This window comes from Peromyscus maniculatus, chromosome 7 (genome assembly GCF_049852395.1).
Source record: "Peromyscus maniculatus bairdii isolate BWxNUB_F1_BW_parent chromosome 7, HU_Pman_BW_mat_3.1, whole genome shotgun sequence".
NCBI lineage: Eukaryota > Metazoa > Chordata > Mammalia > Rodentia > Cricetidae > Peromyscus > Peromyscus maniculatus.
Genome location: NC_134858.1, coordinates 20,526,834 through 20,554,140, shown reverse-complemented (window position 1 = coordinate 20,554,140; position 27,307 = coordinate 20,526,834). Strand labels below are relative to the sequence as shown.

The window sequence follows — 27,307 nt, the reverse complement described above, 5'->3', positions numbered from 1 at the left end:
GTCCAGATGCTAAAGTCAAGAATAACAAAACTGACTAAAAGAACTTGCTAGTGTATCTCAGACTTTCTTATTTCACCTATAAAAAATAATAACAATGCCTAATTCAAATGTACTGGTTAGTGTGAATTGTTTTTTATTTACATATATTTTGTTGTCCTAAAGTTATAGATATTTACAGGATAGTATATATTTTGATTTAGACATTCAGTCAGTAGTAAGAACTAGGTAACTACCATATCCATCACCTCAACCATCTATCATTTGTGTTAGGACTACTCAAAAGTCTACTAGGTATTCTGATGCATGGATTTAAATATTGTCAACCATAGTCATCTGACTGTGCTATGTAGAAATAACAGTAGTTATTTCTCCTAAACTTGGTATTATTTGACACAATAAGCTCAAGCTAGCAACTTACACAAAGTAAAAGTTAAATAAATATTAAATTTTTATCATTATTATTGATATCGTTATTACTATTTCCTTCACAAGTATAATACAAAATTGGCCACATAACGGTTGTGAATATATTTAAAGATTTTTATTTTGATTGCTAGTTAACAGATCAATTTTCGTACCAGAAAGCCAAGCCAAGGGGGCGGAAAATGTGCCTTTTACAAAGCTACACTTTGCCTACCACAAGATTAAAATGCAAGTAGTGTACATAAATCTCCTATGTAAATAATCATCTGCGCTTTAGAAGAGAGCACTCACAAAAAAGGTGGTTCTGCTCCAGTTGAACATTATTGGGGAAGAAGAAAAAATAGTGACATGAATTAAATCAATCAATCCAGCTGGCTACAGGCTAACTGGGTCAAGCCCAATGAATAAATCATACACTTATACAACTGCCCTAAGTCCCACCCCACTGCAAAAAAGATGTATCGGACAAAAATCAAATACACATTTCTGACCAGAAATACTGAAAACTAAGAGCAGCAATTTGAAAACTTAAACTAAGAACAACTAAAAGATAGACCATCAAAACACAGTATCCATCTTTTAGTTGTAAAGCTGTAATTCAAAGTCTGGGCATACATGCCACTGGAAACAGCCAAATACAGCCAGCAACAGGAAAGGTGTATGACTGCCGGACTGGCTGCATGTCCTTCAAAAACAACTGGGCTTGTTGCCTACAGAACCTCAACCCTAACAACATATTTGGCAGCACCAGACAGATAACTGTCTTCCAAATCTTCTCTAGGTGAACAAGAGTATTAATTGCAACAAAAGACTGGTGAGTGCTAGGAAAATCCCAGGTTAGCTGTGTACTGACTCAATGGGCAGAAGAAGGGTTCAAGTTGTTCCTTGGTCCAGCTTTGAGTAGGTAGTTCCCGTGAGCCCGGGCTTCTATGTGGACTATAGTTCAAGTCCTTGATTGTAGAAACCACAACTGGCTGTCTTCCTGAATCAGATCCCTTTAAGAATCACCATCTCCAACCCCTCTCATATAAACGGTTCAAACTTGATGCCACCAAGCAAAGGGAAGGAGCCAGAAGGGCACAGTGCACGCGTGGGCACTGACTGATGTCTTGAAGTGACCCCCTGCATCATTTTTACAAGGAAATCCTCCAGTCTTTGTCTAGCTTTCTGACTTGAACCCAATCTTCTAAATCTGTAAGAGACTCAATTCCATCACTCTAGTTATAAGCTCGCAAGCAAGCTAATCGGCGTACATAACGAACAACAGCCACCACAGCCATGCACAGGACTAGGAGCTAGCACCTTCCCAAGGGCTTCTGTTAACACAAATCACCATAGCAACCCTCGGAGGGGGAAACTGGCAGAAGACACATCTCACAGAAAGAAGGGGCTACCCAAGGTCTCCGTGGTGATAGTGCTCTGCTTTAAGCATTATGATAACGCCACACTAAGAACATGCTTTACAAATATTCCTGAATCGGACTATCACTGAATTCAGAGGCTCCTGTAACTCTCTTCTCCTTCACCTCTTCCACTTACTCTCAAGCCAGTAATCCATCCTGCATTTACCAACAAAAAGGAAAACACAGTGGATCGCTCCTGGAAAAGGGAAGACTGCAATAAAATTTATACCCAATGAAATTTCAAAAAGTTGACTATGGTAAAAATCCTAAATAACTGATAAAATGTATTTGATAACCATTCATAAGGGACATAATCATTCAAGACATTTTCAATGAGATGATGGCATTCCTATTTAAGGATGTCAATTATGTCCTAAAGAGAAGCATTTCATGGTTCCTTAAAAAACAAAAGTGAAGGGAAACAAGGTCCATGTAGCCAGGCTGGCGGTGAGCTTTCTGCACAGCTGAAGCTGAACTTGAACTCCTGGTCCTCTTGCCTTCCCTACCAGTGCAAGGATTACAAGGCGTGCACCATGATGCCTGGCATACGCCGTGCTGGGAATCAGCCTGGGGCCTCAGGCATTCTAGGCAAGCACACTACCAACTGAGTTACATTACATCTCCAGCCCTCATGATTTTTAATATACAATTTTACCAGGCTAATTCAGAATTATTGCCAAACACTGCTTTTGTTTTCACCTATTTCTAAACAGAACATAATCATCTGAACTCCCAGAAGCCAGCTATATGGGCGGCGCACAATGTGTAACATATATTTTATTGTTTACTCTGCAAACAGTGAGCAGTGCATGCCGGAAGATGGATCTATTCCTTCCCGTCGTTCTTGCTGATCCCACTTTTGCTTCCAGATGGCCAGATCTGGGGCCAAAGTCATCCTACTGCGATTGTCCAATGGCGCCCACAGTCACAGACTGCATATGCCACAGGCCAAGCCCTCCACTGCTCAGCATCACAGAGACACTCACTCTGCGCCTTACGGTGCATCCCTCCCTGTATGTCCTGTGGCTCAATTTATGTCTCTACCACAGTGGAGTTCACTGAAGAGATTCTCACTCTCAAACAAAGCTGATGTCCACTATGAAGGGAAGGGGGTTTCCAACAGGAGCGTGTTCCTCAGGTGCCCACCGAATCCTGCAGTGGTCACAGCAGGGCATCCTGCAACCATAAGGCTCTCATTTCTCTGCGGTCTCTCCCTCTGGCTTCTCCTCTAGGGCTGACATCCCAGAAAAGCAGTGCGCTCCTGCTCTTGTCAACAATCACTCCCGTAAAGGCCTCCTCCATGTCAGAGACAGAACTGTATTTTCATTAAAATGTTCTTTTTCACTCAGGATTCTTGAAGATAATCAGGCCCAGAAAGACAAAAACTTTCCTTTAAAGGGTAAATGTCACTCTCTCAGTCTTGTCTTTCTTCTGTTGTTTGTAACAAAAGTCCTACAAACTGAGAGTCAAGATACACTATTGAGTTCTATTTGGTTTCCTATCCTAAACAAACCGCCATTGAAGGTGCCAAACTAATTCTGAACAAACTTGCTTCAGGGCACCTGCAGGGGCCACAGGCCTTTAATCTTCACATACCAAGAGTGTTTATTCACCTCTATTGGAAAGAGATGCCGGCCTGGGTGTCAGAGGTTAGTCAGTGAAGGAAGAAAATGGGAAGACTCTCTCAAGATAACAGAAGGAAGTACTGACCCCGAGAGTGCTCTCCCAGGCAAGCTCCGAGAACTGCCAAGTTTGGGTCACAGGTCTAATTTCACTCAAAGCCCTTTTGCTCCCTCAGCTTCCCAACGTGCCAATGAAGCAACTTCAAGAATTTACAAACTACAAACCAAACATGAGAGCATGTCAACAGTCTGTGGACCAAAATGTTTTCAACTAGATTAGGTATCCAGATGCGAATGTAAACAATGCACAAAGTACCTGTTAGTGATCTGATCCACACAACATGGAACACTAAAGACTCAGAAGAACTACCACAGCCAAGGGCTGCTGAGAAAATTGCTACCAAGAGTCAGGAATGAATAAACTTATCAGTTTCTCCTGTAAAATTTTAAGGCAGGGTCTTACTTTGAACCCAATTTGGCCGGGATTCAAATAGCAGGTGTGTTTCGAAATTGTGATCCCCTGTCTCAGTCTTGTGAGCGCTGCTGGGTTTGCAAGTGTACAGCACCACACCCAGCTCCAGCTACATTTTCTGAGCATTTTTCACAGCACAGTGCTTCCTATCAATGGTTTTACAACTTATCTGCCTACCACAGCTAGGCTTTAAATTCTCATGGCTTTCCTTGAATGACAGAATTGTCTAAAATTAAAACTGAAAGACGTTCTACTCTAACGTAAACGGGAACACCACTTTCCCATAAACTAAAGAAAACAGACTTAGTAGCATGCATGACATTTTCATGTAAGTATATAGATGTGCGTTGATCACATTCACTGTCTTATCTGTTCCTCCACCTTCCCAGTTGAAGGCTTGTTGACTAACCATTTAGCTACATAGTCTGTAGCATTGGGTGACAATTTCAGAAATGTTTTCCAGAATTTTCATCTTCTTTCCAATCCAGAAGTAAAAACTAAGAGTTATGTATAAATAACATAAAAGAATGCAAGATCAGAAAAGGTAAAAATGACCTATTTTGGTTAAAAACTTCACTCTTCGTTTCACTTTTGTTTTGTTTCATTGCGTAGGGCAATCTGTTTTAAGCTCACTATGTTCCTGGTCCTATCTCCTACCTCTGGGTCTATGCGCATGCACCATCACATCTGGCAAGGTCAATTTTACCCTAAACATCTCAGGCAGTCGATCTCTCTCTAACATTACAGGCAGATAAAACCAAATTCCTCTGAACTTGGCCTCTTTGAATCTGATTTTAAATCTAACATCATTTGAGCACAAGCTCTCGGACTGCCGCCTTCAAGGTACTGACCAAAGTAGAGGACCACACTGGCCTCCCTCTGACAGAGAGCACCAGGTTCTTCTCAGGAACACAGAGCAAAACAAACCAATCAGCAAGAAGACATTGCAACCAAGCACAACGCATCACAGCTTGCTTTGGAGACTGCAGATTTACACGGATGGACACTGAAAGCGTCCGAGCTTGCTTTGGAGACTGTAGATTTACATGGATGGACACTGAAAGCATCACAGCTTGCTTGCTTTGGAGACTGTAGATTTACACGGATGGACACAGAGCGTCACAGCTTGCTTTGGAGACTGTAGATTTACACGGATGGACACTAAAAGCAACTATTTGAATTTAGAGAATCAAATTTAGCTTCATAAATACAAATTCATTTTGTTTATCATGCTCAGACTTTTTATTATGCCAGCATGGCTATGTATGCACAAAAGGATCTAAATGGGATTTATTTAATAAGAACATAACTCTAAGGTATCTAATAAAAAGACTGTCACCTTACAGCACTGGTACCCGGCAGCTACAAGTCAATGTGAAGATGCCGACTGCTAAACATGACTGCTTGTAATCAACAGTAGCCTACAACCAAGTCTTCTTGCCTCACTTTCCCATTCCTGAGCCACCAGGAAGGTCAAAGAACATACACATATATACAAGTGAGCATATGGCCAATGGCCGATGACGATGGACAGACAGACTGATGATAGAAGTTTGTGTGGATGTCTGAGGGCAGTGAGGGGATATTCTGTGGCTAATAAAAGTGAGCATTCTACATGAAAATCTATTTAGATGTAGCCTTACTGAAACTAACTGGTCAGATCTAAGTCAAACATTCTGATATGACATAGGATAAATTACGTATTAGTAGTTGCTTAGAAGAAAGTATCCATTAAACTAACGCTTACAGTACTATGCTTCTCTGCTATCAAGTCATAGGTTCTAGGCCATCCTCAAAGTCAGAAAAGGTCTCTAAGACACTCTCACATAAAGGCAATGTAACCGTGCACCACATTGAGTGAAGCTACACACAGTAGTTCAGGGAAGATCTTCTTAGAGAAAAAAAAAACCAAGTAAAGCCTTAAGAAGCAGAGCTTGATCTAAAAAATGGGTGTATGATGAACAGAACAAATAAATTCATCAATATATATGGAGCTGAGGATGTGACTCAGCAGTACAGCCCTGGCCTGGCATGTTTGCAGCCATGGGTTCAATCCCTAGCAGGCATAAAAAATAAATGGCTTAGGAACCTCTGAGCAGTCTACAGAACAGGACCTATTATTGACTAAATGAGACACAATATAACTCAAACAAATGAAGAAATGTGGAAATGTGGAAGTAACATTCTATACTGATTTCCATCTATGCTAGAGGACATTTATTTAGTGTTGTTATAATTTTTCAATAATTATACTTTTGTCCCCAGGTGAAACAGCACAGCCCCAACAAAGAGGATTTCAATAGAAACAATGGAAATCTTCATTGTAAGGCTTGAAGTTGTTTGGTGCCTAGATAGCTATTTGTACAAACATTGGCCTGTGCTGGTTTATGTCCTCACTTAGGAAAATTAAAGCTCTTTCCAAAGGCAGGTAAATGGCTCATAGGGTAAGGTACTTGTCTCCAAGTCTGACAACCTGAGTTCAATTCCCAGGACCTACATGGTAGAAGGACAGAACCAACTCCTCTTACCTGTACACACTTGCTATCATACACACACACACACACACACACACACACACACACACACACACACACACACACACACACAGCAGGGGAGAGAAAGGAATGTCCTAAAATCTTTGCTATATCGAGTCTTCTACTTCTCTGTTGCATCATTAAACTCTGAAGTTTTCCCTCAAAAGCATCAGGTATATTATATAACGATAGTATTAGCTTTTTGCTATCACTCTGGTTTTCTCTTTCTGATAACTACATATTTCAAGTAGCCAGATTCTATTTATATAAGTTTGAAAAAAACATAAAATATGTTCATATAAAATATGGAAATAAGATAAATTTTAATATGGTTCACAGGAAGTTAACCAAATCTACTTTTGTTATGGTATGAGAAATGTTTTACAGAAAAATATTGAACCCATTACTATTGACATAAAGTCAATGCCAGTAAGAGATAATTCTTTGAAATGAACAGCATCTAAAGTAACAATACAAGCATGTTTACTACCTGTGGTGGTTAGAAAGAAAATGGCCCCCGCAGGCTCATAGGGAGTGGTGCTATTAGGAGGTGCAGCCTTGTTGGAGGAAGTGTGTCACTGGGGTTTAAGCTTTGAGGTCTCAGATGCTCAAGCCTGGCCAGAGTGTCATAGTCTCTTCCTGCTGCCTGCAGATCCAGATGTGGAACTTTCAGCTACTTTTCCAGCACCAGTCTGCCTGCATGTTACCACGCTTCCTGTCATGATGATTATGGATTAAACCTCTGAACTGTAAGCCAGCCCCCAATTAAATGCCACAGCCATGGGGTCTCTTTACAACAATAAAATCCTAAGACACTACCATAGGAAATAGTAATTCTGCAGCTGAAAAATTCAGACAGTTGTGGCCTTTATTAAATATGGAGTGTATATTCTCTAAGATATACTCACCAATGGCTAGAATAAGATAGTAAAATGGACTAAAACACAAATGAATGTTCCACAAGTAAATCCCCATTATCCACCGAGAAAAGTTAGCTTTACTGACAGCACATTAAATCCCGATGAAATTAAGAAGCACAATTTTAACATAGTTCCATGCAACTACTTTCTAGTCCAAAAATATTTGAAGAATCAATCTAAATGCTCTTTGAATTTTCTTTTTTTTTTAAATTTATTTATTTATTATGTGTACAGCATATATGACTGCAGGCCAGAAGAGGGCACCAGATCTCATTACAGATGGTTGTGAGCCACCATGTGGTTGCTGGGAATTGAACTCAGGACCTCTGGAAGAGCAGTCAGTTCTCTTAACCACTGAGCCATCTCTCCAGCCCCGCTCTTTGAATTTTCTAAGGACAAAATATACAGGGTCTAAAACAGCATGTCTTTTAGCACAGTCCTGAGTCTTGTTTACATACCATACCTCCACTAATTTATCCACTCATTCAACCAACATTCTTGAATACCAACTTGCTATAAAGCATGAAGAAACTGAGTAAGGGTCAATCCTCTGTGGTAAGAAGAAGCCCCTATTCTATAAGCCAACTGCCTAGAAAAGCCTCAGATAGAAATGGTAATTCTCCCTCAAAGACTCAAAACAGGAGAGGCCCTAAAGACTACTACCATAGGATTCCATCCAGCCGTAGAAAGCACCTATATTAGGGCTTGGGATGTGATTATGCAGTAGAGCATTTGCTTAGCATGTGCAAGGTCTTGGGTTCAACCACCAGGATGAGTTAGATAATAAAAATGAGCAGTGCTATGATGTGTGCTTATGCACAGAGCCCATGAAACATTATTATTCAAATTAGCACACCTTTGTAAAATCAAATCTCACCCAACTCATAAGGATTCTATGAGCTACCAAATTCCTCCATGATCTTGTATCATCTGGTGATATCTAAGTATGAATGAGTTGGATAATACAAATGGTTTTTATATGAGTTTCAGTAAACCTCAAAGCAATGCATTAATTCATTTTAGTAATTCAAAAGAGCCAGAGAGAAGGTTTGGTGGATAAAAGCACAAACTGTGCAAGCCAAAAACCCTGAGTTCAATCCCAGGAACCCATGGAAACAGCCAGATATGGTGGCACACATCTGTAATTCCAGCATTCCTACAGCAAAACAGGATGGGGAGACGGGAGAATCAACCAGAAACTTCCTGGGCTAGGTATCTTGGAGTGTGCTATGCAGCAGAAGCAAGAGAGACCCTACCTCAACAAGACAGAAAGCAAAACTGATTCTCAGAATACTGTCCCCTGACAACAGACATGCCATGGCATAAACCTAGCCACATGTATGTGTACGCGCGCATACACACACAAACATACACACACACACACACACACACACACACACACACACACACACAAATACTTTTTAAAAGCTAAATTAACATTTTTATTTAAAACAGATTTCCTAAATTTAAATGTGATATAACCTTGAAAATTAGTGTAAATTTTCATGAAATATTTACAAACTAGGAGAAAGATATTTATTTGAATGAAATAATGAAAGAACAATACCAAATAATCTTGCTAATAGGAACATGCAACTATTGTTTGATTGTTCTAAAATTTATTAGCATGTAAAAGTAACCTGTGTAACAAAACTACCATTAAGAGATCAACTTTGAGACACTGTGGTGATGTTTTATTTGTGCTGAAATGTGGTGATATTTTGTTTGTATGTTAATAAGTAAAGTTTGCCATAGAGATCAGGGAAATGGTGAGAGCCACCAGCTAACCTTAGCTCACCAGACGGCTGTAGCTTCCCAAGGGAGCTACTTCCTGTCTACCCAGGCTTTTATTACCTTACTGTTCTGTCCTCTCATTGGCTTTTAGCCCAGCTACCTCACTTCCTTGTCACTGCCTGTCTGTACAGACCTCCAGGTCTCTATGGTTGGTACTGGGATTAAAGGCTCGTGTCACCATGATTGGCTGTTCCCTAGTGTGTCCTTGAACACAGAGCCCCTGCCTGCCATGTGATCGGATTAAGGGCATGTGCTACCACCGCCAGACTCTCGTTTATGGTTCGCTGTGACTTTTGATCTCCAGGCAGACTTTATTTATTAACATACAAATAAAATATCACCACAATTACAAAATAGAGAAAAGAGATTTAAAAGATTAATGCAAAAGTATTTTGATGGTTAAGATTAAGGAATTTACTATCAAAATTATGTGCTCCTAGAGCTGAGGTGTAGCTTGATGGCACAGAGACTACAAGGCTCTGTGGTCACTGTCACCACCACCACATGAATGAACACATAAACACAAATTCTACACCAGAAAACACAAATTTGACTTTACAAAAGCAGCTAAAACCGAAACCAATAAAACTTACAAGGTCTGCCATCATGTAGGTACAAGTTAATAAGTATTTTATAATGATTCATATTATATTGTTTTATACCATATTTCAATGCAAAGATGGAGTAGGCACTGAACTGAAGTTATCAGAAGTAACTAATCCCTTCCTCTTTAAAGCAGCTCTTGGGCCAATCACAGAGCTCGATGGGTAAATGTGCTTGCTGTCGGCTTGATGACCTGAGTTCTAACCTGAGGATGCACGTGGCGAAGGAAAGAACCGATTCCCACAAGTTCTCCTCTGACCTCCACACAGGCACCATCCCATGCACATGCCCATACACGCTCTCACTCTGTACAGAAATAGTAAATGGATGTAATAAAGTAATTCTGGAGTAGAAAATAACAATATACATTTCTACTTCTGGCAAAGATATAATAATCTATTTTTAAATGAAAGAAATGCACAGGCTAACTGCATCATTTATATGCACATCCTTTACTTTTAAAGCAATTCAGATCAGAAAAGTAATTCATTTCGATGGCACATGAGAAAATCGTGACAATTCTAAGTCATTAAATGGTCACACCAATGAACCTGAGACATCTGGCCTGATCTGTATACCATTCTGGGCATCACTTCCAGTACATACAATACCACACACAAACATAAAAGCATGACATTATTTTTAAAGCCTTACAATAGACTGTAACTTTGATTTGTGTGATTTTATTTCCATAAAACTGTGTAAGAAGTTCTAAATTTTGCCTTTTTACATGGTGCTAGACACATTCATGTTCTCAGTAGTGTGGTGATGTCATTCATACTAAAGATCGACAGATGGCTTGAGAGAAGAACAAAGCGTTTCCTGCCATCTGGAAGCCTGCAAACTGACAAGGCCAGGAGATGGCCTAATTCCACTCCTCCATTGCTCTCAGTGCGGTTATTTTTAATTTCTCATATATGTCTCTCCTTTAAGTACACTGGTATGTTTCCATAGGAACTCCACTGCTCACTCACACACAAGCCCATCCTGTATTCACACAGCATGAAAATGGGCAGGTAGTGCCTGGAAAAATAGAGTTTTGTTTTTTTTTCCTAACAATAGCCCTTAACAAATATATTTACTTGTTCCATCATTAACAAAGGTTTATAAAAACTAAGTACAAGCTTTTCATATTCCTAAACACACAAAGTTATTGCAAAATTCTTTTCAAAATATAAATTGAATATAGGGCAAGTCAGAATAGTTCTCCTTCTAAGAAGATGTTGAGTTAGTCATGGTCGTGCATACTTGTAATCCCAACACGGAGACATGAAGGTAAGAGAAGCTTCAGTTCGAGGCTAGTATGGGCTGCAGAGCAAGAACCTGTCTCCAAAAAAGAACAACATTAAACCACATATGGTGGGTCACACCTGCAATCCAGCACTTGGGAGGCTGATGCAATTTCAAGGCCAGCCTGGGATGCACAGATTAAAGCCAGTCTAGGTTACATGCCAAGACATCATCTCAAAAACAAACACAGGGGGACTGGAGAGATGGCTCAGTGGTTAAGAGCACTGACAGCTCTTCCAGAGGACCCAGGTTCAGTTCTCAGTACCCACATCCACAAAGCATCTCACAACTGTCTGTAACTCCAGGATAAAATACCCTCACACAGACATACATGCAGGCACAACGTCAATGCGTGCAAAATTAAAATAATGTATATAATACATATTATATACATTATTTTATTATATATAACAGATATATAATAAAATAAACACAGAACAAAACAAAACTGTAAAATTAATTATTACTTTAGGGGGCTAGAGAGATGGCTCAGCAGATAAGAATGCTTGCTGCTCATCCAGAGGACTCAAGTTTGGCTCACAGCACCCACATTAGGCAGTTCACAACTGCCTGTAACTCCAGATGTAGGGACTCCAGCGCCCTCTTCTGGCATCTATGGGCACATGCACAAACATAGATATATCCACATAAACATGAATAAAAGTAAATCTTTTGAAATTTTTCAGCTGTTAATTAATATGATTTATACCTATTTATTTAAAATATAAGGAAAAGAGGGGACAAGGAAAGAGAAGTTTGCTGTTAGAAATTAATACAAATGAGAAAGGTAAAAATTATCCCAAAGCAAAACATATTTTTACTGTATTTTAACTACTAAACTATCAGAAATTTCCTGGGCTGTGGATTTTTAAATAATCTTATTTTTAAAGGACTTTTTCATTTTCAGTCATATGTAGGCATGTGTGTCTGTGTGGGTACCTGCATATTATGCAGGTACCCATGGAGGCTAGAGGCTCTGCGATTCCTGGAGCTGGAGCGACAGGCACTGTGAGCCACGTGGGTGCTGGAACCAAACTCAGGTCTTCTGTAAGAACGGTACAAACTTTTAACTAGTAATTATCTCTGGACCTTAAAATAGCCTTATTTTAATGAACAGGATCATTGTATTTTCTTCTCTGTTGAAGCTGCCATACCACGGAGCACAGGCTGCCATTTTAGAATGTGTCTGTTGATGGCAGATTCCATAGAGCGTAGATGTCAATTAACCAAGACTTAAAGCCCTATTTTAACAGATAAGATGTCATTTACTTACAAACACCAAGCTCACAGTATAAAGAGGACTTAAATAATAACAGTTTTCATATTATTAAAAATATTATTCAAGAATGATATATTTTATGTTTGAATCTTACTTTCAGTGAAATTAAAATATCCTATTCTTTTGAAGGGTAAATATGTACCAACCATGGTTCTCCCAAACCTCCTCTCTAGATGAGGTAGAGAATTACTCAACGGTTACACCGTGCGTATTAAACACTGTCTTACTGGATGGATGTGAGACTCTAAGGATGCAGTACTGTGGGACACAGCAGTGACAAGTATCTCTGCATCTCAAGCTCTTCCTGTCAGTAAACACACAACGATCCTAACTCTTAAGTCATCCAACATTAGCCTACAGAGGAAGTTATATGTACGCTCATTTATTTTGTTAATAATTCAAATTTGTACCAAAGTTAGTTCTGAGATACAGGCCACGCAAGAACTAACAGAGCAAGGAAACTAAATCTAGGCCAGTGAGACAGCCAAACAAGTGAAGGCCAAGCCTTACACCTGGGTCCCCTCCCGACGACCCACATGGGGGAAGGACAGAACACACTCCACACACAATGCACATGCGCAATAAGAAAAACCAACATCACACACACACACACACACCAAAAAAAAAAAAAAAAAAAAAAAAAAAACTCATTATTTTCCCTTTTATATTCTCCATTAAGCAGCTGACATTTTCCCCTCTGCAAAACAGAGATATATAGAAAAAAATAAATTCACATGAACTTTGAAAGCAGGTCAAATTCCAGTTACAGCAAGGGCCAAGTATTCCAAGAGAGGAGCGCATAAACGTAGATGTAGTTCTCAGTCAGCATGTGTCCACAGGGATTGACGGAGGTGATGTGGAAATGAGGGACAGCAGACAGACATCTCCAGAGCAGAACTGGGCTTTAATCAGAACAGGAGGACCGCAGGCCCTGGGAGGAAGTGAGACTGTGCACGTGCTGCCGGGGTCTCGGGGTTTATAGGATGGGAAGGGGAGGGTTGGGGAATGGAGGAGTCCATCTGTAGTAGGTGAATCCCCTGCAGTCGTCATGTGGTAGCTCCAAGTGTGGATGCCCTGGTCGGAAGCCTTCACAGGTGTCATAGGTCAAGTGGACCCTCCTGTCCCGGGCTTCTGGGCCCACCTGGAGCTGTTAGGTTGTTAACCCTGCACCCAGCTGGTGCCAAAGCTCTCTAGAGCTAAGGTGGTACCAGACACTTTTCCTCAGCCCGTGAACTCCATTTCACAAGCCCCCCCACCCCGCCCCAGCTCACCCCGCCCCTCCTCTCTGCTGCAGCTGGGAGAGCCAGCAGCTGAAGCACAGGGCACTCACTCTTCCTACCAACCCGGAGCATCCCGCTGAGGCTGGGAGCTGCTCTCCTAAGAGACTTTGACAGACTCAATGGCAGTGTGACAAGGAGGCTATTCCATGGGGATGCCTGGTAATAAGCAGAACTTAACAATTAAAATACTTAATTTGTAAAACAAAAGACTATGCGCCCAACTAGCATCCTAAATACAATCCCTTATCCCTGGGCTATGCAGCCTTTTGAACATCTCAGCAAGCAAATGAAACAGATTTACTACGGAACTAAACCAAATCAAAAGAAAGCTGGCGCTCTAATGGCTATTACATGCTTCCTAAAGATGGAGTAACGTGTGTTTTACACCAGAGAACATGATTCCTGTTTTAATAAGGAGAACTTGTTGAGGTTTGTAGCCGTAACTGACAAATAATAATAAAGATAAATAACTTATTGTATAATTACCTCAAGCCAAAGGACCACACAACAGTCTACACAAAGCAACACAACCAAATGGCAGGCCATATGTAGAGGATGGCTTGGGTGCTTAGCTACATGGGCATTGCTAATATAATTTTTTATTTATATCCTTTCTTCTAAGTTTTTTCACACTTCAAATTGGGTTTTCAACTAAAAGGCCATTCTAGTCATCCCTTCCTTTCACATAAAACAAATAAAAATGACTTTTAAGCCTTTATTCAGCATACAGCATACGTTTGTGTGCATAATTATTCAGTATGATAAGCAAATATAGAGAGCATACTAAATGGTGGGGGAATTATCCACCAAGAAAATTACAAATGCAAAAGAAATGTGTAGAAGGAAACCATGGCAACTAGTTGCTGTAAGATTCAAAGACAAAAGAAACTAGAAAAATCCAGAGAGGAAATGGAAAAGATCATCTTGTATTGGTAGCATCATTCTCTTGAGAGATGTCAAGTACATCTAAATGTGGAAGCATTTGGAGGGAGGTTGGACATGATGAAAGCCTTTCCAGGCACAGCCTGCTGCCACAGAACCATGCTTTACAGTCAGTGTACCTCACTCCTTTACCTGAAAATAATTTCCAGACCTTTTGGGTTTTCTTTGAGGCTTTGTCCTAAATATACACTTCAACGCTTAGCATTTGTTTTTATCCTTAGCGTCCGTCGATGTAGTGTGGGCTACAGTGGGCTGAGTAGCTGCCACTTGGGAAACCGAGTACAGCAGAGGCAAGCTACTCAGCCAGGGTCTACTTCATACACAGAAGGAAGCAGTAAGAGCTGGGCGTTTAAATATTCAGGATCCTGATTCTCCAGCCTGAATGCTTATTACATATCCCTGTAGATTAAAGCAGGCACACACGTACACATACACACACACACACACACACACACACACACACACACACACACACGAGAGAGAGAGAGAGAGAGAGAGAGAGAGAGAGAGAGAGAGAGAGAGAGAGAACTAGAACTAGAACTAGAACTAGAACTAGAACTAGAAGAACAGTTAGGCACCCCCATAAATCAGTCTTAATCCAGTACAAAAAGGAGGTGCAGACTCAGAATTAAAGTAGAAGGAACAAGAGAGAACCAGGGCTGCCAAGTAGGTGGTGGGGGAGGGGAACAGAGTGTGTCAGTTTCTGAGCAAAATGACGTTATTAGGGATAATTACACGCACTTGATCTGAATCCAGTGTTTCATACTCACTGGAAAAGCTACAGTAAAGGGGCAGTGAAATTCCTCTACCCATCAACACATTCATCCAAGAAAGTCTCTAACAGATAGGTTCACTCTTCAATGTAATAAAAAGCAAAAGTTATTTTGGTGTTTATAATTTTAACAATAATGGCCTTCTTATTTTTGATATTAAAATGACATCACTTCCCTCTCCCCTTCCCCCTTCCACCCCTCCTATGCACCCTGCTTGCTGTCCTATCCCTGGGCTCTTTTTCTTCCTTTGTTGTCCACACTGACTTCCTGAGCAGCCACCCTGGTCTCCACCCCACATCCCCTCCAGCATCTGTTGTCTGTTGTCTTGTCAATTTTGCCATTCTGACTGGGGTAAGGTGAAATCTCCAAGTTGTTTTGATTTGCATTTCCCTGATTGCTAGGGACAATGAACATTCTGTCAGATATTTCTAAGCCACATTTATTTCTTCCTTTGAGAACTCTGTCAGCACCCCAAGCCCATTTTTGAAATGGATCATTCATTTTTTTGACTCTGTTTTCTGAGTTCTTTATATATTCTGGAGATTTATCCTCTGTCAGAAGAATACCTGGCAAAGACTCTCCCCCACTCTGGGATTTCTCTTAATTAATTGTTTCTTTAGCCATGCAGAAGCCTTGCAGGTCTATGAGGGAGGTCTCATTTGCTGGCCTTAATTCGTGGGCCTTTCCTGCACCTGTATCCTGTAGGTCTTGCCTGTTTTCTTCTAGCAGTTTCCATGTGTCATGGTTCACATTCAGGTCTGTGACACATTTGGAGTTAGTTCTGTGCAGGGGATAGACAGGGTCTAGTTTCACTCCTTGACCTGTGGACATCAGTTTTCCCAGCACCGTTTGTGGAAGACGCTTTCTGTTCTCCAGTGTGCACTTTGGTATCTTTGTCAAATATCAGATGGCTAAAGTTCTACGAATTCGTGCTTGGATTTTGGATTCTGTTCCATTTGTCTACATGTCTGTTTTTATGCCAGTACCGTAAGCATGTTATGCTAAGTTATTAAAAATTACTTTTCTGATAAAACTACAATGAGAACTTTTAATAATAGAAAGTAAAAAAGGGAGCTGTTTTGATGTGGCTACATTGGCAAGAGTGACAAAGAGATCCACAAGAGCCTGAAGTGAGATTAAGGCTCAAGCAGAAGGCCAAGGATGTGAATCTCTAAGCAGTCCCAGCATACATCATTGCCCAGCTTCCGCCTCAGGCTCTAAGGTGGCCTGACAAGTTGTTAGAGCTGTGAAATCTCTAGCCTGGAGACAGGTTCTCCCAACATGAAATTCCTGGGGAATTCCCATATCTCTGGGGTCCCTTCTTTGGACAGTTTGGTACTCAGACTGAGAGACAAAAATTGTCTCTCTAGAATATCTTCATTTCTGCCTGGCCTATTACAATTCCCCACCTCCACCTTGGGGAATGAAATATTCTGAAACAATACAACAAACAAAATGCTAGTAGAGACCAACGTTAGAGCATTGGTGCTAGACAGCCATGCATACTTTTGGATGCTTGGGAAATTGTCCTCCTGAAGGTTTTTGCCTGCCAGCAGTCGAGACAAATCTCTCCCACTCACATCCCCCAAGTAAGCAAGCACACAAAGGCTTATATTAATTATAACTGCTTGGTCATTAGCTCAGGCTTATTACTGACTAGCTCTTACACTTAAATTAACCCATAACTTTTATTTTATTTAGCCACATGGCTTGGTACCTTTTCTCAGTTCTCCCTTGTCATCTTGCTTCCTCTGTGTCTGGCTGGCAACTCCTGACTCTGTTCTTCCTCTTCCCAGCATTCCTTTTGTCTGCTCTCTGAGATCAAGGTTCACGTTAAGATTGTCCTCTAGGTACTGGCTCCTGAAACTAACTTATACCTATTTAAAATGGAACCTACCAGCCTTCAGAGAACTCTTGCCTCTGTAAAGGTTTCATTGTGTAAGAACAGCTTCTGGCATAGGAGCATGAACAACATTTTTGAGATGCTAGTGTGTCACCTACAAAGCAAGCAGAATGGATGACCTCAGCCACTTGTATATGTCAACTGCTTGAATGAACCAAAATGGTTATTGTCCCAACACCCTGACATCTGTGACTTATTCCCTACTACTAATGTGGTATTTAACCAAACCAACCAGGACGAATCATTTCCTGGTGTGGCAGTTTGAATAAAAATGCCCCAAATAGGTTCATATAGTTGAATACTTGGACCCCAGTTGATGGAGCTATTTGGAGAGGATTAGGAGGTGTGGCCTTGTGGAAGGAAGTGTGTCACTGGGGGCAGACTCAGAAATTTCAAAAATCCATGCTATTCCCTGTTGTGGAGTATTATTTTAACTGGGCAAAGATGTGTTACATTTGTTTATGCTTCATTTGTTTAATTATGTAAAGATGTGTTGCTGTAGCACCTTGCCTGCCTAAGGCACCTGATTGGTCCAATAAAAAGCTGAACAGCCAATAGCTAGGCAGGAAAGAGATAGGCAGGCTGCCAGCCAGAAAGAATAAATAGGAGAGAGAAGAGAGAAAAAGGGAATGAAAGAGGAGAAGAGAGGACAGAATGAGGGAGATGCCTGGGTCCAGGCAGGCAGCCACCAGCCAGCAGATACAAGAAGCAGTAAAAGTAAGATATACAGAAAGAAGGCAAAAAGCCCCGAGGCAAAAGGTAGATAAAAAGAAACTGGTTAATTTAAGTTAAAAGACCTAGCCAGAAATGAGCCTAAGCTAGGCCAAGCATTCAAAACTAATTAAGTCTCTGTGTCATGATGGGGGAGCTGGTTGGTGGCCCAAAAGAAAAAGCCTGCTCCACGTCCCAGTTAACTCTCTGTCCTGCCTCACACTTGTGGATCAAGATGTAAGTCTCAGCAACGGTTCCCAGCTTATGCCTACAGGCCTGCCTGCAAGGTCTCTACAACGGTCCCCAGCATATGCCTACACGCCTGCCTGTAGCCATGTCCCTGCCATGATGGTCACGGGCTCTAACCTTCTGAAACTGTAAAGCCCAGATATATGCTCTCTTTTTTCAGTTGCCTTGGTCATGGTGTCTCATTACAGTGATAGAAAAGCGACTAAAATGCCCGTCATCGTGGGTCGGTGGAGAATGAATCAGCCAAAGGTTCATGAACAATGCATCCGGATAACATGGTTCAGACAAGGCAGGAAGATGTCAGACCTCAAACAGAGGCATCTGGGCGTGGCAGTGCTTGCCTGTAATCCCAGCACTTGGGGAGCTGAGACTGGAGAATGTGGAGTGCGACACCAGCCTACGCTTCATCACCAAGCCCTGCCTCACACCAACCAGACCAACTAAAAGCCATGAAATTCCTGCAGGCATAATCTGATTTTATCCTTTAAAGGTGTATATACATTTTTAAATCTCCAACTGCATGGAGAATTTATGTGTAAATTATGAAAATACTAGTGGCAACACTTTCATTTTGTCACTTAGAATTATGATCTTTAAAAAGCTACAGGAAATACAGGCTTTTCTCTAAAGTATAGGTACCTAAAATATATGCATTTCCTAGAGAAAGGTAACTTTTGAAAGTCTTGTATATGATGTAAACTACTATTTCAACAAAATACTATCAATAGCCTCTCTTCCCAACAAACTCCCATGTCTATATACATATATATGACTCTTTTAGTGAGTAAAGATACTGGCTCCTAGCCTGGTGTATAGCTCAGAGGCAGAAAAACTGCCTAATATATACAAGGCTCTAGGTTTAATCTCTAAAACTACAAAAAAAAATAAATAAAATATTAAAGTTAAAATAGAATTACACCCCCCCCCCCAATTCCTGGAGAGCCAAGGTGAGCCACAAACCCACTATGGGACATCTGTCATTTTGCACCTAGTGGTCACTTATGGGGCCAAAGAGAACAGCTCTCAGATGAATATATAGACTGCTATAAGAATTACTCTCCAGGAAGAGAAACGGCCGATACTTCCCTGCTGGCAAGATGGTCTTCCAGTTCTAAATTCTTCTAACTAAATTTGATGTAAAATGTCTGGTGAGTCTGATTGGATGAAATTTTTTTTTAAAATCTGGTGGACACTGCAAAAGCCAATTTCAAATAGTTTATTACTTGGATACTTAAAAAAAGGAATTATGATTCCTGTTAAATGCACAGCAATGAGAAATAAATGATGGCCCTTTCTCCTAAAATACAAGGAAGCAGCATCTATCTGAGACTTGATAAAATTTATTTAAAAGTATGAACATGGAAGGAGCTGTAAACTTTGTCAATGATACTCTAATTTTAAAAAGGAACATTCTTTTAACACAATAAAAGACATACATGCAACAAACTATGAAGGATTCAATCATGTTTCAAGTTCCAGAATGTAGGTAGCACTTGTGTCAACCTATTAAAGTATCAAAGGTAAATATCTCCAATGAGCCAGTGTGGTGGCCCATGTAATTAATCTCAATACTCAGGAGGCAGAGGCATGTGGATGTCTGTGAGTTCCAGGGAGCCTCAGAACCAGTAAAATGATCTGAAGATGGTAATAAAAACATTCCTCCTGTAGCTGAAGACATGACTAAACTAAATGCAGATTTAGGAGTCCTGCATCCTACACAAGGGGGAAGCAGCTTTAAAAATGAGTGGATAGATAGATAGGTAGATAGATAGATAGATAGATAGATAGATAGATAGATAGATAGATAGATAGATAGATAGATAGATGATAGATAGAAGATAGATAGATAGATAGATAGATAGATAGATAGATAGATAGATAGATAGATAGATAGATAGATAGATAGACAGATAGATGTGTTTTGGGGCTAGAGAGATGGCTCAGCAGTTAAGAGCACTGCTTCTCATTGAGAACCTGGGTTTGATCCTTAGCACCCACATGGTGGCTCACAACCATTAGTAACTCCAGTTCCAGGGGATCCAACCCCCTTTTCTAGCCTCCTTGGTTACCAGGCATACACATGATACAGACACACATGTAGACAGAAGACCCATAGACATGAGATAATACAAATACTTAGTGTATTTGGACACAGGCTTCAGCTTGGGATGTGCATGCTATATCTGAGGCATTAATACAACCGTGAGTGCTCCTCATTGTATCCAACAGTAAACATCCAGTTCCTCATTTGGGGAAGAAATCATCCTGACTGGACACTACCGGTATCAATGGGAACTTCCGCAATAAATATTCTAGTGAGCAGAATGAAAGGGATCTGAGTCTCCGTGGAGACTGTAGAGAAGTTGTTTCTAGGCTCCAGCTTCGCTCTTCAGTCCTGATCCACGATCTGAACTGCTCAAGAACAGTTCAGGAGTTCAACTCTTACACTAACAACCTTTCGAAGCTACTCACTGGCAAACTGTGTCCTGAGTTTAATACTGATATTAATTTTATTTTTCTTTCATTTCAAGTGCAAAATTGCCCTATACTCTGAACTGTATAAGCACACGAACATCAGCAACTCCGCACACCTAACAGAAGCAAGTCTGAAGGAAATTTTAAGTACAAGCGAGTGTGGTTCTCTGTTTTCACATTAAAGAAAATAATCCACCAGGAAAAGTATCTCCCTGTTCTCTTCAACACTATTCACCTTTAACTCTAAAGGGGTAACTTCTTAGAAATAGTGAGTGAAAATAATTAATGGTGCTAATTAAGGAATTTTTATATACTTTTCCAAGAAAAAAAAATTCTACTATTAACAGTCACACTACAACACTTCAGCGAAACCACAAAATTTCTACAGAACTCCTTGACTACGGTATTTAATAAGAGCCAGGTGCAGCGGCTGAGGCAAAAGTGCCATGAGTTCAAAGCCAGCCAGGGCTAAAAAGTGAGACTGAACAAAAGTCCTTCCATAAAAGTTAAATTGAAGCACTTACCGCAGGCAGCCCACCCTGACTGCCACAGGAACGTGGGGGAGCTGTGTGGCCCACTTCAGCGTCACGTCCTGGTAAATGTGCAGCATGTGATTGTGGTTTCCAATCAGGGTGTTTACTGTGCCTTCAGAAACTGCAGGGTGCAGATACAGAAAGAAGATAGTAAGGAAAGGGCCGTTCAAAATGGTACACTGCGGTCTCTTTCAGGAAATTTATCACGCGCTAATTGTAATATCTTGATTTTAACACATAAAGATTTTAGGTGATAAGAAATTAGCTTTCAACTTCAAGAAACCAAGAGCAAAAAAGAAACAAATCATTTTATAGACAGAAAGTATGGATATCAGCCAAGGTGTTCACATTTCTTCCAGAAGGTATGAATTTTATTAACGTATCACACATCTAAACTAATGATTGACAGGCATTCACTGTAAGTCATTCTATTAGACATCATTGCTCTGCTTATAAAAGAGTGATATTCTCACAGAAGGATTCTTGAATAGTCACATTATGGAAAGCATTAATGAGATGGAAGCCAGTCTACAAGTGATCTTACAGAGTCCAAGAGCTGGTAAAACCACATGGGCTTTATATCAAATGTCTACTAAAACTATGAAAGTTAAAAGTTCCATTATATATTCAGTACAAAACTCTTTTCCTAGATGTTTAAAATATGTGTCTGAATGTGGCTTTTTCTGATGTGTGTATGCATGTTGATATATGTGTATATGCATGATACATGAGATACGTGAGATCCGGAAAGGATAACAGAAAATCTTTGTACCCACCTGAGCAGTACGGGAGAAAACAGCTGGGGCTACAATCGAGCTTCTTCATGAATCGAATCTGCCCATTATCCTTCAGGCAAAAAAAGTTTCTCTCACCAAGAACAAAAACAGAAGATGCAGACTGGTTAAATGGGATGATACAAATATCAAGAGCTTGTTCTCCAATATTCAGAGTCCAGTCCACCTGAAAAGCAAAACCCAACAGTGATGTATCACTTTCATATCAACGTAAATGAAGAAACTGCTTCATAGCAAACCAAGATGTCTACTTTCCTGGGTTGGTTTTGAGGCTGGCTTGCCTACCATCACTGGAGCTAGTATTTGTAGGTTTTAGCCTGTCTCTTAGCAGAGGATATTGGTACTCAGTGATTCCAGAGCATCAGGAAAGCTCCCTGCAGTGCTGGGAAGAGCTTCAGGAGAGGTGAAACAGTGGTCACAGTAGCAGACTATATACACGAAAGGCTGGACAAAGTCTGAATGTTCTTCACGGGGAAATGACGGTGGCTGGAGAGACGGCTCAGCAGGTAAGAGCACATGCTCCACATGGGGACTCACAACCGTCAACCTCTAGTTACAGGGGATCTGATGGCCTCTTCAGACCGCCACAGGCACACATGTGGTATACAGACGCACAAACTATCCATGCATATAAAATAAGAGTAAATAAATCTTTTTTTTTAAAAAAATGATAGATTTTGGAGAAGTTTGATTTGTTAGACCCAATTTAAATATTAAACAATGTATACACAAATCAAAACATCACATGGCACTCTATAATGTATAATGTTCATGTTTTTATGTATCAGTTTAAAAACAAATTTAATCTTTTAAAGCTACCATGTTTACCATGCAAATCAATAAATCATAACCAATAAAACCCACAGCTAATATTGTTATAAACAATGTTTTGCAACAAAGACAGCTCTAGAATGCATCCATATGCAGTCCTCCACTGAGCCATCTCCAAGGGATGATAGGACAGACAGACTGACTCCTCTACACTAAGAACTTCCCAAAGAGAAGTCAACTGCCATGGAGTATGCTCAATAATTAGGAAATGCTTCTTACAATAATGAAAGGAAAAACATAAAGTACACATGCAGAGAGTATTTAGAATTCAGCAAGAGTTAATATTTTTAAATTGATATGTGTGTAAGGATATAAGTAAGGATATCTTCACAAAAAGACAAAAACTGCACAAAGAAGAAATGAGCAGCCTCGGTTAGTGTCTAATAACAAACAGTAGTAACATGTAAAAAGGAAATAAGCTCAACCATGGGGGGCCATGCCTGCAATCCCAGCGTTCAGAAGGACTGAGAGCTTAAGGCCAGGTGCTATGTGTCTGGGGGAGAAAAGTCATTAGTAGGCCCATCAGCTACAATATAATTATGTGCCTGCCAACATGTGCTCACCACAGCAATTGTGGTATGGCATTATGGGGGGGCAACCAATCACTTCTGGTTGTATTTAGGGATTGCTCCTCAGGAGTGAACTCAGGTCTTTTCCGTAAACCTGGCCAAGAGCTGGGGAGGTCACTGACCCTCGGGGAAAACCTATGCTATCCTTTTTTCCAAATGGACATGGAATCAAACTGCCTTCTTAACACTCTGTTTATACCCACTGATTAGTCCTGCTCTCAGCCTCCAATAGGGAAGCATTTTGCAGTCAGTGATGATCAAGACAGAGACCCAAAACAGGTCAGAGTGTGGGGAATGAGTGACTGGGACGCTGGCCTTAAACAGGACATCTGTGTTACCCCTCCAAGGCTAAAGAAATCCTGGGGAAGAGGGAGTGGGAAGAATAGAAGAACCAGATGCTGGGGAGGAACGGCATGAAAAGTGCCTTCTGGGCATGACAGGGCCATTGCACTCTTGAACTCACTGGCTGTGCTCACCTGCACAAGAGTGGCATCGGATTAGACATGTCACCCTCTTGCCACGCATGAAGAAAGAGCTCTCAAGGCCCCGCTCTCACTGCAGAACTACAGCAATTGATGAGTGCTACGGAACAGGCTTCATTTTCTCCCACGGTGTAGACTCTGATAAGTTACCCCTATTTCAGTAAACTCCCACTCATGTTCATACAAGCTATGATGGTGAAAATGGCCCCCACAGGCTCATAAGGAGGGGAACTATTAGAAGGTGTGGCTTTGTTGAAGTAGGGGTGGCCTTGTTATAGGAAGTCTGTCACTGGGGATGGGCTTTGAGGTCTCATATGCTCAGGCCAGACTCAGTGTCTCTCTCTCTCTTCCTGTTGCCTGATGACCCAGATGTAGAACTGTCGGCTCCCTCTCCAGCACCATGTCTACCTGCACACCACCATGTCACACCATGATGATAATGGACTGAACCTCTGATCTGTAAGCAACCCCAATTAAATGCTTTCCTTGATAAGAGCTGCCATGGTTATGGTGTCTCTTCACAGCAACAGAACACTGACTAAGACATAAGCAAACACAACTACCTCAGGAGATTCAAATAAGACTTTAAGGTGCTCAAGTAAGAGAAGCCCTGTCGGGAAGACAGTGTTTCAGTGAGGGGATGGGAGGGTAGTGGGCGTTATTCAAATGCCCCAAAACAGGCTGAAGAGATGGCTCAGCAGTTAAGAGCTCTGGCTGTTCTTCCAGAGGACCTGGATTCAATTCCCAGCACCCACATGGCAGCTCACATCTGTCTGTAACTCCAGGTCCAGAGGATCTGACACCCTCACACAGACATGCATGCAGACAAAACACCAATGCATATAAAATAAAAATAACAAATGAATAATTTTTTCAATGCCAAAACCTAGTATATACATGTCTGGAATTGTTAAAAAATAAAAAAATTAAAGAGTTTAAGTCTAATCTTGGGCATGTTACATAGTAAGTTTAAGGCCAGCCTAGGCTACACTAGACCCTTTCTCAAAAAATAAAATAAAATAAAAATAAAATCTAAGGGTGGGTGAGGAAAGAATAGATTGAAAGAATTTGAAGAGTCACTTTAAATTTATAGAAACAATAGGAGAGGAGAGCATCTCACCTGAAATAACCACAAAATACACAGAACACATAAAACAATGGCTTGTAAGATAATAAGGAAAATGATGCCTTACACTCCAAAAACAACTATATTGGGTGATATGTCCCCTGCAGCCTCACGAGAGATCATTCAGACCAGGGTGCAGGGGAGATGGATCCAGGCAGAGCCCGGCAGACATACTGAACTGAGGGGATGAATTCAGAGTCCAGAGAAACCAAGGCAGAGCCCGGCAGACACACTGAACTGAGGAGATGAATTCAGAGTCCAGAGAAACCAAGGAGTTAGAGTTTACAACATATTCAATGAAGAGACCAATCCTGGGAGACCTATGGAAAGTTTACCTCAAATGTCCACCTGAGACTGCAGCAGCACATTCACAGAAAGAAACTAGGGAAGGCCATGGAAGCCACCCCCAGGATTCCAGGTAACAGTGCCTGACATCGACACAGGACTGAATCTATGCTCAAAAGCTCATGGCCCCGGGTCACTGGAGGGGCACGCAGAAGGATCTGGTCTCAGGAGTGGGGAAAATTAGCTGTACAATAAGTAGTTTTGTTCCACCTAATAAATCTTTAAAACAATGCTCAAAAAGGTCAAACTGTTTTCAAACAACTGTGTTCCAGGACTAAGCTTAGCCTGTAGTAATTCAAAAATATCTAAAATGCAACAAAATAAAATTGACTATATCTGACATCTAATAATAACTTTTAAATTACCAATCATGCAAATAAAACCAAGCAGGAAATGTGATTTACAAAGAAGAGAAATAAATCAACTGAAACTAACTCAAAACTGATACAGATGTTAAGAATTAGAAAACCAAAATAATAAGTATTATAACTATTTCATATCTTCAAAAAGTTATATAGAGATATTGGAGATACCAACATTCAAACTGAATTTACAGAAATGAAATCTATACCAAATGGGTTTCATTCCACTAGAAAAAAAGTTATTAGTGGTCTTAATTACAGCAATAAAAATTATTCCAAGAGAAAGAGGAAGAATAAATGACTTTTTAATGGGAAATGAAATCGTTGTATGGTAAAAGCTGTATGAGGCCCAAGACGAAATCTTTGCCACTGCAAGATTAATTAATTAATTGAACAAAATGAAAAGAAAAATTTGTGAGCCATGGGACAGTCTTGAGTAAGTTAAGTATATCTATAATTAAAGTAGTTCATAGAAAGGGGAGATACACACAAACACAAAATATCTGAAGAATCGATTGGCCCAATTTCTTTTATTTTATGAAAACTGTGAACTCACGGATGCAGGAGACTCAGTAAGTACTAAACTTGAAAGACACAGACGGGGGAGGAGGAGAGGAAAGGAGAAAGACGTCACAACCCGAACTGCTCAAAGTGCTAAGGAAAAAACCTAAAAATTAGCCCAAGGAAAACTCATATAAACAGGGAAATATAATGTACAAAAATTTCACATTAAAGAGATGTTTTTCTGGGTCAGCAAAATGGCTCAGGGGATAAAGAAGCTTGCTGCCAAGCATGAAGATCTGTAATCAATTCCCAGAACATGACGGAAAGAGAGAACCAACTCAGCAGGCTGTGCACTGGCAGATACACAAACGCACACGTGTGCATGCGCACATACATACACACACAGAGAGACACACATAAACACACACAAACACAGTGAATAAAAAAATAAATGAGGGGGGCTGGAGAGATGGCTCAGAGGTTAAGAGCACTGACTATTCTTCCAGAGGTCCTGAGTTCAATTCCCAGCAACCACATGGTGGCTCACAACCAACTGTAATGAGATCTGGTGCCCTCTTCTGACCTGTAGTCATACATGCTGTATACAAAATAAATAAATAAATCTTTAAAAAAAAATAAATAAAAAATAAAATAAATGAATGTGTAAAATCTATTTTTTTAAAGTGGTGATTTTTACAAAACGTGAGAGTAAGGCGAGAACATGCCGTGGAGGAGGGGCTGCTAGGAGTGGGTGGTGAGGAGACGGAAGGATAACTGTGACCGGAACATATGCACACGCGTGAAACCGACAAGGAACACGTCGGTTTCAAAAGCTATTTTCTGTACTACTATCCCGCTAAAGGAACGCGGTGATAAAATGGCTCCTAACGACATTCTGCTGTCCCCAAAAATCAGTGTCTTGTTTGGCCATCACCAGAGAAGCTTCCTCCTGCAGCAGACAGGAACAAACACAGAGACCCACAGCTGGATCATGTGCAGAGGAGAGACCTTGGGACACTCCATCCTAAAGGGGGTGTCTCCATCAAGCCGCCCCTAAGGGCTCAGGGAGCGCACGGAAGAGGAGGCAG

The 27,307-nt window shown here is 40.7% G+C and overlaps 1 protein-coding gene across 3 annotated transcripts in view; it reads right to left on the bottom strand.

The window, feature by feature from the left end:
• Bbs9 (Bardet-Biedl syndrome 9) overlaps nucleotides 1-27,307 on the bottom strand; it is a 425,345-nt gene that overhangs the window by 271,264 nt on the left and 126,774 nt on the right. For all 3 annotated transcript variants that reach the window (XM_006991684.4, XM_016009926.3, XM_016009929.3), the window contains 2 exons: nucleotides 21,983-22,166; nucleotides 21,198-21,327 (listed from right to left, as the gene is read on the bottom strand). In XM_006991684.4, the coding sequence (XP_006991746.1) occupies nucleotides 21,198-21,327; nucleotides 21,983-22,166 (314 nt within the window). The remainder of the gene's footprint in view (nucleotides 1-21,197; nucleotides 21,328-21,982; nucleotides 22,167-27,307) is intronic.